This window comes from Prosopis cineraria, unplaced genomic scaffold, assembly GCF_029017545.1.
Source record: "Prosopis cineraria cultivar Desert tree isolate PC_DT_omini unplaced genomic scaffold, ASM2901754v1 PC8, whole genome shotgun sequence".
Lineage (NCBI taxonomy): Eukaryota > Viridiplantae > Streptophyta > Magnoliopsida > Fabales > Fabaceae > Prosopis > Prosopis cineraria.
The window spans coordinates 34,130,404-34,143,017 of NW_026555339.1; the positions used below are offsets into that span (position 1 = coordinate 34,130,404).

General features: G+C 31.7%; 1 protein-coding gene across 1 annotated transcript; it reads right to left on the bottom strand.

The window, feature by feature from the left end:
* Positions 1-130: 130 nt before the first annotated feature.
* On the bottom strand, positions 131-2,100 carry LOC129318162 (non-functional NADPH-dependent codeinone reductase 2-like). The gene is made up of 4 exons (XM_054962778.1): positions 1,731-2,100; positions 1,302-1,545; positions 607-786; positions 131-441 (listed from the first exon to the last, which is right to left on the bottom strand). The coding sequence occupies exons 1-4, from the start codon at positions 2,042-2,044 to the stop codon at positions 256-258; spliced, it is 924 nt and encodes a 307-aa protein (XP_054818753.1). The 5' UTR covers positions 2,045-2,100; the 3' UTR covers positions 131-255.
* Positions 2,101-12,614: the final 10,514 nt, after the last annotated feature.

Below are 12,614 nucleotides of genomic sequence, written 5' to 3' on the forward strand. Positions count from 1 at the left end.
CATTCCGCCTAAATTACAATGGACAACAATGGTTCGTTGATTGGCAAGGCAAATAACCACTTTATTGGAAGAACAAAGACATTAACAAAATAAAAATAAATAAACCGTCCGAGGCTAGTTCAGATGTGGGTACCAGTTAAAAAATTCAAATGCACTAAATATATAAGAAAATAAAACAAGAAAAACTATAAAACAAAGTCGTTATTGTATATGATATAACTTAGCATGGAGTTTATGAACCATGTAAGCATCAGGCTAAGCAATGTATTCCAACATAGGGTTCTCCTGATGTAATCTTATCTGTTTAATTTTACTTATCTTCTCCAAGTCATGTTCACTAAGTGACCAATCAAATATCTCTAAGTTCTGTTTCATTCTCTCTTTGTTGAAACTCTTGGCAATGAATCCCACTCCTTGCTCATACAGCCATCTCAGAGCGACCTATTACACCAAAAGAATTGCAATTGAATTGTAATATATTATCGATCAGTTCATCATTTCAACGATTATAAGAGAAGACGACATTAATTAAGCAGCAGCAGCATCATGAACAGAGTAACCACTTCAAACATTTGAAACCAACTTGAAATTAACTAAAATTAAAACCTGAGCAACTGTTTTGCCATGAGATTTAGCTATGTCATTGAGTGTTTCATTGTCCATGATACGATTGTTGCCCCACCATGAACCTGGAGCCCCGAGAGGAGAATATGCTGTTATAAGTATATCCTTTTCTTTGCAGTATGCTTTTAGCTCCTTTTGTTGACAAGTAGGGTTCATTTCCACCTGTATCATAAAAATAATTATAACCTCTCTTCAACGCTCCTTTTATTTTAAAGGTCAAAGGATAGTTGGTAGTTAAATATTTATATAATACTTTACTACTTCAGTTCCATTTACATAGCAAAAAATAAAAATATTTATTTTGATCCTATTTAAATATCTCTATGATTTTTATTTTCATTTCTACCATTTTGCCCATATTAAATACTAAGAAGATTATTAAATAGTAGAGTATTTTATTTTTAAAATATGTATATTTAATAAAAATAAAGTTGAAAACTTGTTGAATTTTTAGATAAAAATAATGAGATTTAAATTTTTTCTTAATTTAAAAATAACTTATAAATAAAATTTGGAAGGGGGGCTTGGTCATACTATCTTAGGTATAGTGATCCTTAATATATCAGTCATTATTATAACCACATGCATGCTAAGATATATATCAAGAATATATGGCGAAGCAAGAACCAGAAACACGCGTAAGAAGAAAACTGCAAGTATAAGATTGATGATCTTACTTGATTCAGACAAGGAGGAATAGTAGCTACTGACAATAAAGCGTCTAGTGTCCTCACAGGGAAGTTACTGACTCCAATTGATTTTGCGAGACCCAATTTTTTGCAGTCTTCTATTGCTGACCACACACCCTTTATATCTAATGGTGCTATGTTCTCTTGTGAAGGGAATAGACCGTTGCTCTCAGGCTTTGAACTGAAAGGCATGTGGATCAGATACAGGTCCACATATTCCAGTTTTAGTAACCTGAAAAAACCCCACAAGGCATGAATTTTGAATTCCATGCAAGATATTAAAAATCAAATTAGTCATTGAATCAATCGAGATATTAATTTAAGAATTAATAATCAAAACTGTAATTATGGGTTCAATCGGCTGAGTTGACCCAAATTTAAATTTAAAAAACAAAAACAAGAGCAGTTGAAGCTCACCCGAGAGATTTTTGGAGAGCAGGAACGACACGATCTGGATGAGCATCAATGAACCAAAGCTTGGAAGTGATGAAGAGTTCGTCTCTGGACCCGACAAGGCCAAGTTTGAGAGCTTCTTGCATAGCTTCCCCTAGTGGCTGCTCGGTCCCATAAAGTGAAGCAGTATCAAAGTGTCTGTACCCAACTTTGATAGCCTCCAGGACTGCCGTCTTGGTGACCTCGCCGGGAGTTTGAAGCGCACTGGTGCCTAGGCCGATCACCGGCATACTGTTGCCGTCGGGTAGAACCACTCTTGGGATGTTGTTGTCGGACATGTTGTATTGTGACTTTTCTTGATGTTGAGGCTTGGGAAGTTGTATGTCGCTGAAGATAGTGCTGATATAGGATGGCTTATTGAGTGGTATTGACTTTATGAGCAATGTTCGACAAACGAGAATTTTATTTTTAATTAATTGAATAAACTGGAGTTCGATGAGGATAAGAAGCAACCGTATTCTACTGGTTGATTAATTGAATAATGGAATAAAACGCATCAGACGGCAACGTTGTCCAATCATATTCAAGTGTATGTTTGTTCAAAGTCAAACTTCTTCAACAAATGCGCGCTCGCATATTTGACTATTGACATTAGCCACAGAACTTTGAATATTTTGTTAAAAAAAAATTATTTATTTTCATGGCATATTTCGTTGATTTTTGAAAACTATCTAAATTCTCAACTACTTCACATATATTTGACGATTCAACTGAGTATTGTGTTTTGAAATTTATGGTTCAACTAAGTATTACCGCACCATTAAACTACTACAAATTTTATAATATTTGATATATTTAAGTTTGACGGTTATTACAAAAAATGTTAAATAAGAGTATGTGAAAATTGAAAAATCACATACTTAATGGTTATATCAGGAACGTTAAACTTAGTGTTAAGTATTTTAAAGTTTATATTTTCAGAAAATTATTTTCATAAGTTTGACGATTTTTATTATAACCGTCAAGTAAATGTGTGAATATATTTTACGGTTATATATTAACTATTAAATATAGAGACTAAGTTTGACAGTTATTCAAGGAATCGTCTAACTTACTCTTTTAAAATTTGGACTCTTTCTCTCTACCAGACTCATCACGCGCAGACAGCATCTCCACTCTCTTTCCTATCTTCTCTAAACCCTGCCATTCTCTCCCCAAATCTAACAAAATCGAACCATTCTCCCACTTAGTTGAATGATTTTCTTGAAAATGCATTGCTTCTTGTGCCCTACTTGCTATCCCAAAAGCGGATTCTCCCTACCAATGTTTTTTGCCAAAGCTCTTGTCGTGGTTCCTGTGTTTGAGATTGTTCTCAACTGTAAAACTTCTGTGCCTCCATTTTTTGACTTATAATCAATAAGTTTTTACCCCTTTTGAATCTCTAAGGTATTTTAATTTTTTACCTGAGTTGTTGTTGCTGAAATGGTATTGTGTTGGATTTTTTCCTCTTTGCTGATTTCTCATTTCTATTGTGTTTTGAATTTTTTAGTGGTTTAAGTTTTAATTTTTTCCTTCAGTTAGCTACTATATGTGATTATTGGAGATGAGGCTTTGGGCAAAGCTGAAAAATTTAAGCTTAAAGAGTTTAACTTTGATGCATATGTATAATTTTGGGTGGAATTTTGAAGAGAAAGAATTTGGAATTTTAGAGTAAAGAGTAATTCTTGCAAGGTGTTTGATAAAATATCCATTACGAGAATTTGGCATATTGTGGCAAAATACTTAAGTTGCGTGAATGTGATTGTTATTGTGACTAAATAGGATTGAATTATGTTTATGTTTAAGATTGTATAAGGATAAAATTCAACATGAAGAGATGGCAAAATGCCAGAAAATATTTGAGTATAAGCCGTTGTGCTACCAATTTTTTTTTTCTTATGTAGAAATAAAAATTAACAAGTTTATTAGTAAGTAGTCAAGTGGCTTGACTTAGGATTAATTTGGAAAGAATATGAACATATAAACATAAATCCCGCACCAACTCACTCTTTATTTGATTGATGCTTGACAATGTTTGGCTTGAATTGTATTATTTTAATATGTGATATGAAGTTGATTGCTATTTTAAGGGGTATTCCATATTTAAGCCGTTATGTTACCAAATTTTTTACATCGTAATAAAACTTTTATTACTTAATAGTCAAATTTTTACTTAAATTGAATTATATTATATTAAAGCTTGTATAGGGAATAAATTTAATATAAAGAGAGGGGGCCAAATGCACAAGAATATTCAATTTTTAAGCTGTTATGCTGCCTAATTTTTAAATGTGAAAAAACTTCATGTTTTATTACTTCGTAGACAAATTTTTACTTAAAATAAATTCTTTATTAATTTAGTTTAAGTATTTGTAGTCAATAAAGCCTAAAGAGGAATTATGAGTGAAAGCATGTGACTTATGATTCATTATTTGATTAATGAAGACCTAATATCAATGAGTCACTATTCACATTTTTTCTCAAATGATTCTTTCTAGATCTACAAGATGGATAAGGAATGGATGTTTTCCAATCAATTAACAAAGGAATACTTGAATGGGGTGAAAGAATTTACTAAGTCACTTGAGCACATAAATAATCATACTAGTATAGTATTATGTGCCCTTGTGTAAAATTGTCTGATTAAGTGGGTTTGTGCATTTAAATTGAAAGATCATTTAGTGTGTTATGAAATTGATCAGAGCAATAAATGTTAGCACAAACATGGAGAGGTAAGAGATGGAACTGTGGATATAATAAGAGCCACATGTCATATGATGTTGATACAAGTACATATGAGGCTGATGAGGAAAACCATCTTGAAGAGATGATTAGGGCAATTGAAGAGGAATTGAAGGACTGTCTTGAAATGCTTGAGAGGTTAAAAAGTGATGCAGAAAAGCCTTTGTATAGTGATTGTACCAATTTCACATTATTGTCAGGGTTGTTAAGTTTGTAGAACTTGAAAGCGAGCAATAGTTGGAGTGATAAGAGCTTTAGTGAATTGCTTTCACTTCTTAAAGTTATGCTACCTAAAGTGAACGAGCTTCCTACTAACACGTATCAAGCAAAACAAATGTTATGTGTTACTGGCATGAGTTATGAAAAAATTCATGCTTGGCCAAATGATTACATATTGTTTAAAAATGAATATGAATCATTAACTGAGTGTCTAAAATATAAAGCATCATGCTTCAAAGAAAATGGAAAAAGTCTAAAGAAGGCATTATGGTATTTTCTTATTGTGCCTAGATTCAGACAATTGTATAGTAGCAAAGAAGATGCAAAAAATTTAATATGGCATGTAGATGAGTGGATTAAAAATAGAAAATTACGGCATCCTGCTGACTCTCCTCAATGGGCAAGGATTGATCATGGGTACCCTAAATTTGGACAAGAATGAAGAAATTTATGCCTTGCATTATCTACAGATGGAATGAATTTACATGGTCTCCAAAGTAGTACCCATAACACTTGGCCAGTGATTTTGATAATTTATAATCTGCCTTTATGGTTATGCATGAAACGCCAATACATGATGCTATCCATGCTAATTTCAAGGATAAAAAACTCAAAAATGACATAGATGTGTACTTGGCTCCTCTAATTAAAGACTTCAAGTTATTGTGCGAGATAAGGGTTGAGGTGTATGATAGGTATGGGGAAGAAAAATTTAATTTGAGAGCCTTGTTATTTGGTACCATAACTGACTTTCTAGAAAACTTGGATGCCCTGTTTATGAAGAAAACACAGATTCAATTAGGTTGGAGCATGCTATAAAGAATGTTTATATGGGGCATCGCAGGTGGTTGCATCCAAGTCATTATTATTGGTAATTGAAGAAATGTTTTAATGGGAATTCAGAAGAACGTGGCTAGCCTTTAATGTTGACCGATGACCAATTGTTTGAAAAGATTAAGGATTTGTATATCGAGTTTGGGAAACCTTTTTTATAGTACCCTAGGACAGTAGGTGGAAGAAAAAGTCTACTTTTTTCAAGCTACCATATTGAAAGGTCTTGTATGTTAGGCATTTTCTTAATGTGATGCACATCGAAAAAAATATGTGTGATAGTATTGTTAGTACGTTACTTCATATTTCTAGAAAAACCAAAGATGGCATTAATACAAGGTTAGACATGCTTTCTATAGGGATAAGGGAACACTTAGCACTAGATGAGAAGGGAAGTCACACCGTTCTTCATCCAGCAGCTCACACATTGTCTAAAAAAGAAAAAAATTTCTTTTTATGAGTTTCTTGCTGTAGTTAAAGTTCCAACAGGTTGTTCATCAAATATTAAAAACCTTATGTCAATGAAAGACCTAAAGCTAAAAGGTTTAAAATCTTATGACCGCCATTTTTTAATGGAAAATTTTATTCTAGTGGCGATATACTCTATTTTACATAATAGGGTGTGAGACACAATCACAAAATTATGTTTCTTCTTCAAATCTGCAGTAAAGTGATTGACCCCAACAAATTGTCAAAGTTACAAAGCTGAATTGAAAAGTATTATTTGAGCTAGAGATGTATTTCCCACCTGCTTTCTTTGACATAATGGTTCACCTGACCATTCACTTAGTGAAGAATGTACAAATGTGTGGCTCAGCTTATTTAAGATAGATGTATCCTGTAGAGCGTTATATGAAGATATTAACAGAGTATGTGAAAAACCATAATCGACTTGAGGATTGCATTATTGAATGGTATATCAGTAAAGAAGTGGTTAAATTTTGTACTGAGTATTTAAAAAATTGTCAATTATATTGGGCTATTAGTGTCTTGACATATGGGAAGGGAAGGTAGGAAAGGGATAATAGGAAATAATGTAGTTACTATCTCAAATTTATAATGGGATCAAGCACACCTTTATGTGTTACAGAACTCAAAAGAGGTCTAAGAATTTGCAAATAAACACTTGGCTGAGCTTAAGAAGGATAATCCTAATAGAGGTGAAACTTGGTATGTAAAATAACATAATAGGAAGGATGATCCATTTTTAGGAACATCACTTGAAAATGATTTCACTGAAGGTGTGCCTTCTATATGAGAAATGATCATACTGAAGGTATTTGGATTTCAAAGAGAAGAAAAAGGATTCAAGATAAGAGTAAGCAAGGAAAAGATTAAAAGAAGACAAGAAAAAGGAAAAAATCAACTTAAACATGTGTGTTTTTATTTTGTAAATAATTATTACTTATGTTTATTTAATTATTGCATATGGTTTTTTATTTTCTAAATAATTGTTGCATGTTTGGTGAATTTTGTAAATAATTATTACATGTGTTCATTGATTTTCTAATTATGTGTGTTCCTGCATTTTATAGGAAAATAACTCGACAAGTGTATAAAGATGAGCCTTTTATCCTTGCTTCGCAGGCTCAACAAGTATTCTATGTTCCTGATCCTGCTAAACTAATTGGTCCATTGTTTATTGACAAATAAAATCATTGAATATATAGATGATACTGTTATTGAGGATGATCCATTTTTAGGAACGTTACTTGAAAGTGATTTCACTGAAGGTGTGCCTTCTATATGAGAAATGATCATACTGAAGGTATTTGGATTCAAAGAGAAGAAAAAGGATTCAAGATAAGAGTAAGCAAGGAAAAGATCAAAAGAAGACAAGAAAAAGGAAAAGATCAACTTAAACATGTGTGTTTTTACTTTGTAAATAATTATTACTTATGTTTATTTAATTATTACATATTATTTTTTATTTTCTAAATATTTGTTACATGTTTGGTGAATTTTTTAAATAATTATTACATGTGTTCATTGATTTTCTAATTATGTGTGTTCCTGCATTTTATAGGTAAATGATTCCCAAGAAAGGTGATTGCAAAGGTCATGATGACCTCGATGTTCTTAGGGGTGGCCCCAACATTGATCTTAGCGGTGATCCTAGTGTTGACCCCAATAGTGGCCCCAGCAGTTGCCTTGATGTTGTAGCTAGTGGTGATGCTCCAAGTGCTACTCCTAGTTTGACAATGAATGATGATCAACTTCAGGAGGAGGCAACTGAGATTAGAAAGGGTTTAGTTTTGATTATAGAAGTAAATAGACAGAGGATAGCTGCACAAAAATATCCCCTCCAATAGAATGCTAAAGGGCAACCGATTAAGGACAATAAAGATAAATTCATCAGCTATATTGCAGCTGTCGCAAGAGCAAATTTGCCTGTCATACTTAAAAATTGGAAGAAGGCAAATCAATCTACAAGGAAGTATATGTGGGAACAAGTAGAGGTATATTTGTTAACTTACTATTATGTGACTATTGTGCTCATAATAGTTTATTAATTTACCAATAACATGCTAATGTTTTGTAGTCAGCATTTATAGTTGATGCTAGTCAAGAAAGTATGTCCTTCAAATATCTTGGAGAGCAATGCGTTCTTTCAGTATTTTGTGGGATCAAAGTATATTAAAAGAGCCGGTTCCGAGGTCCCCACTTTAATAAGACCTTTGATAACCCAACAACAATGGGATGAATTTGTTGCATCTCATTTCCAAATGAATTCAGGTGATTTTACTTTACTGATTGATTTTAATTTTCTGATAATATTTTGTTATATTATAAGTTTAATTGATTTTAATATTTTTTTTACAGCAATTGAGCCAACAAAATTAGGAGTTGGTTAAGAAAAACACATATCCTTTTAAGAAAGGGCATGTGGGGTATTCAGGCATAGAGGAAAAGATGGTATTTACTAATTACTAATATTTACTAAGTTAAATTTTGTCCACATTTATTTATTATATTTGCTAATTACTAATTATTTTGCTATTGAAATGCATAGATTGAGCGAGAAGGCACAGGAGTTAGTAGCATATCTCGCCATGTTCTTTCCACAGAAGGCTGAACCAACAAAGAAGGTAACATTACAGATGAGCATGTTCAGGAAATAGCTAATAAATGTGTAAGTATCGATATTATTAATTTGACATAATAAATTCAATTTTTCATTCAAACAAATAATTTAGGTTTTTTCAATTTGTGTCACGTCAGCTGCTATCTCAGATGAAGTCTTAAAGGGTGAGCGTTCAAGGATGAAGATATCTTGGGTCAGGCATTTGGTAAACTTGACCACCCTAGACATATTAAGGGTGTTGGTTTTGATGTCACTAAAAAGCAAGTATTTGGGACTACGAAGCCATCAAAAGGTGCAACGCTTTTTTCAGCTGAGTTTAATGTACTAAAAGATGAGGTTGATAGGCTACACCGACTGGTTGATGTGTTGCTCACATCCTAGGGAAAGACATCAATTCATGTGGAAATTAGTCCCAATAGTAAGAGAGACAGTTGCATTGTAGCTCAGCCTTCTGATCTGAACCTTCTTAAGGTAATATTAATATTTTATTTAGTTAGATTCATTTTTATATTAATACCTTATATATGTTTCCATTAGTTTAGGGTGAAGCTGAACGTGAGTTTTTAACAAACAGTCCATATTGTTGCGTGGTTGTAACTGGTAGAATGTATAATGTCCCTCAGGGCACTATACATAATGTGCCAATTCCTCTAGGCCATGTACGAGTTTGTCTAAAAGTTTTTTTGGATAGTAACTATCAGCTGCTCGTTCCCACTGAGGATGTGATGACTATAGGAGACGCATTGGGCACTTTTGTTGCATGGCCCACCACCCTTATAAGGCCGATATCCAACAAAGATAAGGTATATATATCATTTATAAGGCTAATCTCAAACAAAGATAAGTTATATATATAATAACTTTTGATCTCTAACTATCTTTATTATATAGTCTAAGGAAAAAGACTTCCCCAGTAAACAATTGATTGGCCATGAGTCAAAGATTATTGCACCTCCCTTACTGTAAAGACGGAGCCTCAATTGCCACATAAATTCCTGACTTCACTAGGGGCATATATAAACATGCAAAGGAACATACATGAGATCATATCAATCATATAACGCTCGAAATGGTAGATGAAGTACTCCACCATGCCATGATTAGCACGACTATTATGGATTTTTATTTGAGGTACTTCTTTTGCATAAGAATGGACATTATTTTTATAAATATATACTAATCCATTTGATTTATTCATTTTAGGTTTCTCTATCATACACTCGTGCCTCGCAGCCTTACTATGATGTTCACCTTCATTTGTCCTTTTGACATTGCTGCTTTTTGTGACATTAGGGACTCTGATCGTGAAGATCAAGCAAATTGGCTATGCGATTCATTCAAAGCTAAGACTACTAAAAAAGGAGGGAGGTTATTCTTGATATCTTACATGTAAGGGTTAGTTATTTGTTATATTTAATGTGTTTTCTCAATTTTATTAACTATTTCAATTTATTATATATTCTTTATAATTGTTAATTATTTTAGGGATCATTAGATGTTGATTGCCCTCGATCTGACTGAAGAAAAATATGAGAAATTGGCTATCTATTACTTGTGGTCTGCTGGCAGACAACTAGATAATTGCAAAGATATCATATAATTAATTAACAAGTAAGCGCATTAATTAAGTTCATACTTGTGTTTTTTGATATTTCAAACTTACCAACTTCTGTGTTTTTGGGGCTGTTTTTTATACCGCACAGATGAATCTCTAATTGTCCTTAGGGTCAAACCATTTGACCAATTGTTCACATGGATATTAATAAAGGTACGTGTTTAAACATTATTTACTCAAGTGTTTATTAACAATTATTCAATATTTTAATATATTTGGTTTGTTTTATTTTTAAAGTGCCCGTGTCAAGGACCAAATTTAGTGGACTATGGATATTGCATGATAAGATTTATTAAGGACATCATCACTCACGCCAAGACTTTAATCCCTACCAAGTTTCATATTTAATTTAAATATATATTTTACATATGGAAAAATTTTATTAGTTAGCTAATTAATTTTGTTATGGTTATAATTTAAATTGCAGTATTATGATGACACTTATTGTGAAGAATTTGGGGATGCTCACATCAATGAAGTCCTAGAAGAGTGGTGCCAACACGTATTACAGCTATGGATCATGTAAAATTTACACGTTAATCCGTAATGAGTTCACATTTGGTCTAACTAGAAGGAAAAATAATGTGACTTAGGATAGAATTATAGTTTCAGTTTTTAGGATAAAATTGTGATTTAGAAATAAGATTTGTAAATTTTTTTCCAATTAATGTGTACTATGTGTGTGTGTACATGTTCTTTTAATTTTGAAAGAATATTGCTAATGATAATGTTTGCTGGATTGTCTGGATTGTGAAATGTCATTTCTATTACAGGAGGGCTACTTAAAACACAGCTTCCATATTAAAAAAAAATTGTACAACATATTTAATGGTTATTCTAATAACCATCAAATATGTACATATAAGTCAAATATAATGGACAGTATTTGACGGTTCTCACAAATAACTATCAATATGCTCTTGGTTCTTATTAGCAGTATCAGTTTTGGTTCCTTACACTTGACGGTTATTAAGAACTTTCAAGTATACTGACACATATTTGATAGTTAAAATAACCATTAAGTATATGGATTTGCATAAATGATGGGGGTTTATTTGACAGCTTTTAACCATCAAATATATAGGAAAATAACCGTCAAATATGAGTATTTTTTTTTTGTAGTCTACAACAAAAATCCTTCAAGTTATGTCCATTCTTCTTCTTATAACTATATTTCTTTTCCTGAGGAAAAAATTCTCCATCTATAGAAGATAACTGAATGATATTCCATTAGCGACAAAATTTTAGACCTAGACACACATAAACAAGGGTTAATGACCAACCTCGCCAAAGAGAAAACATTTTCTTAAAGCATTACGTACCAGTACCATAAGGGAGCAATTTTTCTCCCAAACAATTATTTCAAGGAGCCAAAAACTCATTCTATCAAGAAATTGTCTATTTCACTATTATCTTCCTTCATGTATTAGTGTGGGCATATTACCATCTAATCTGGCTTAATCTTGTAGGGGTGAAGTGCTAATTTTCCTTCGAATTTTTTCAAGAGTGCTGGGCACTTGAAGTTTTGTTAAAATAAAATTTAATAAATATTTATTTCAATAAAATTGTGTTGAAATAATAAATATTATAACAATAAATAATTAAAATATTATAATTTATAAATATTCATCCAAAATTTATAAATTATCTTTTAAATATTAATAGTGCAACTAGTTTTTCAGAAATTTATAGGTAATTTGTAAATTAGAATAATATGCTACATTATAAGTCTTCCTCCAAAATTAATAAGTCTTCCTTAGAAATTTCAATATTTTAAAAGTTGACGTATAAATTTGTACGAAGATTTATAAATAATAATAATAATAATAATATTTAAAAATAAATTATAGAAAATGACCTTATAAGAAATTAATATTGTTTAAGTCCTTTAAATTTTCTAGGTCATCTTCAATAATTTTTTAGTTAATTAATTGTCAAATTAACAAATATTTAACAGGGGGTGATATTGCTTCATTTTTAATTAATATATTTTTAGCGTAGTTGAAATTTTATAATCTTCTATGGTTGTTTTAAAGTATCATCATTCTCTTTCTTTGTTTCATTCCATCCCTTCTTTTTTTTTTTGGTACTCTTCATTGTTGGGGCATTCCTTTTTGAGTTAAGGTTCATTCTTATTTCTGAACTTTTTAAGAGCTAAGCCCCCTTGTATTGATAAGTGGAGCAAATTTTTTCCTTAAACTATTTTTTTAAAGAGCAAAAAAAATCATTTTGTAGTCATCCATTAACTTTGTAGTTTTTTGTTGATGTGGCATGCATGTGGGGCCTACACATAATGATAGGTAGAACTCTGACAATATTTTTTTATGTTAATTTATCTTTATACTCTTTTTTCAAAAGAACTAGGCACCTTGAATTC

Bases quoted from the DNA above. Each gene is read 5' to 3' on its own strand.
- LOC129318162 (XM_054962778.1), bottom strand. From the start codon at position 2,044: ATGTCCGACAACAACATCCCAAGAGTGGTTCTACCCGACGGCAACAGT. The intron at 787-1,301 runs GTAAGATCATCA...TTTATGATACAG, and splicing joins TTCCTCCTTGTCTGAATCAA to GTGGAAATGAACCCTACTTG. The intron at 442-606 runs GTTTTAATTTTA...TTGGTGTAATAG, and splicing joins ATGGCAAAACAGTTGCTCAG to GTCGCTCTGAGATGGCTGTA.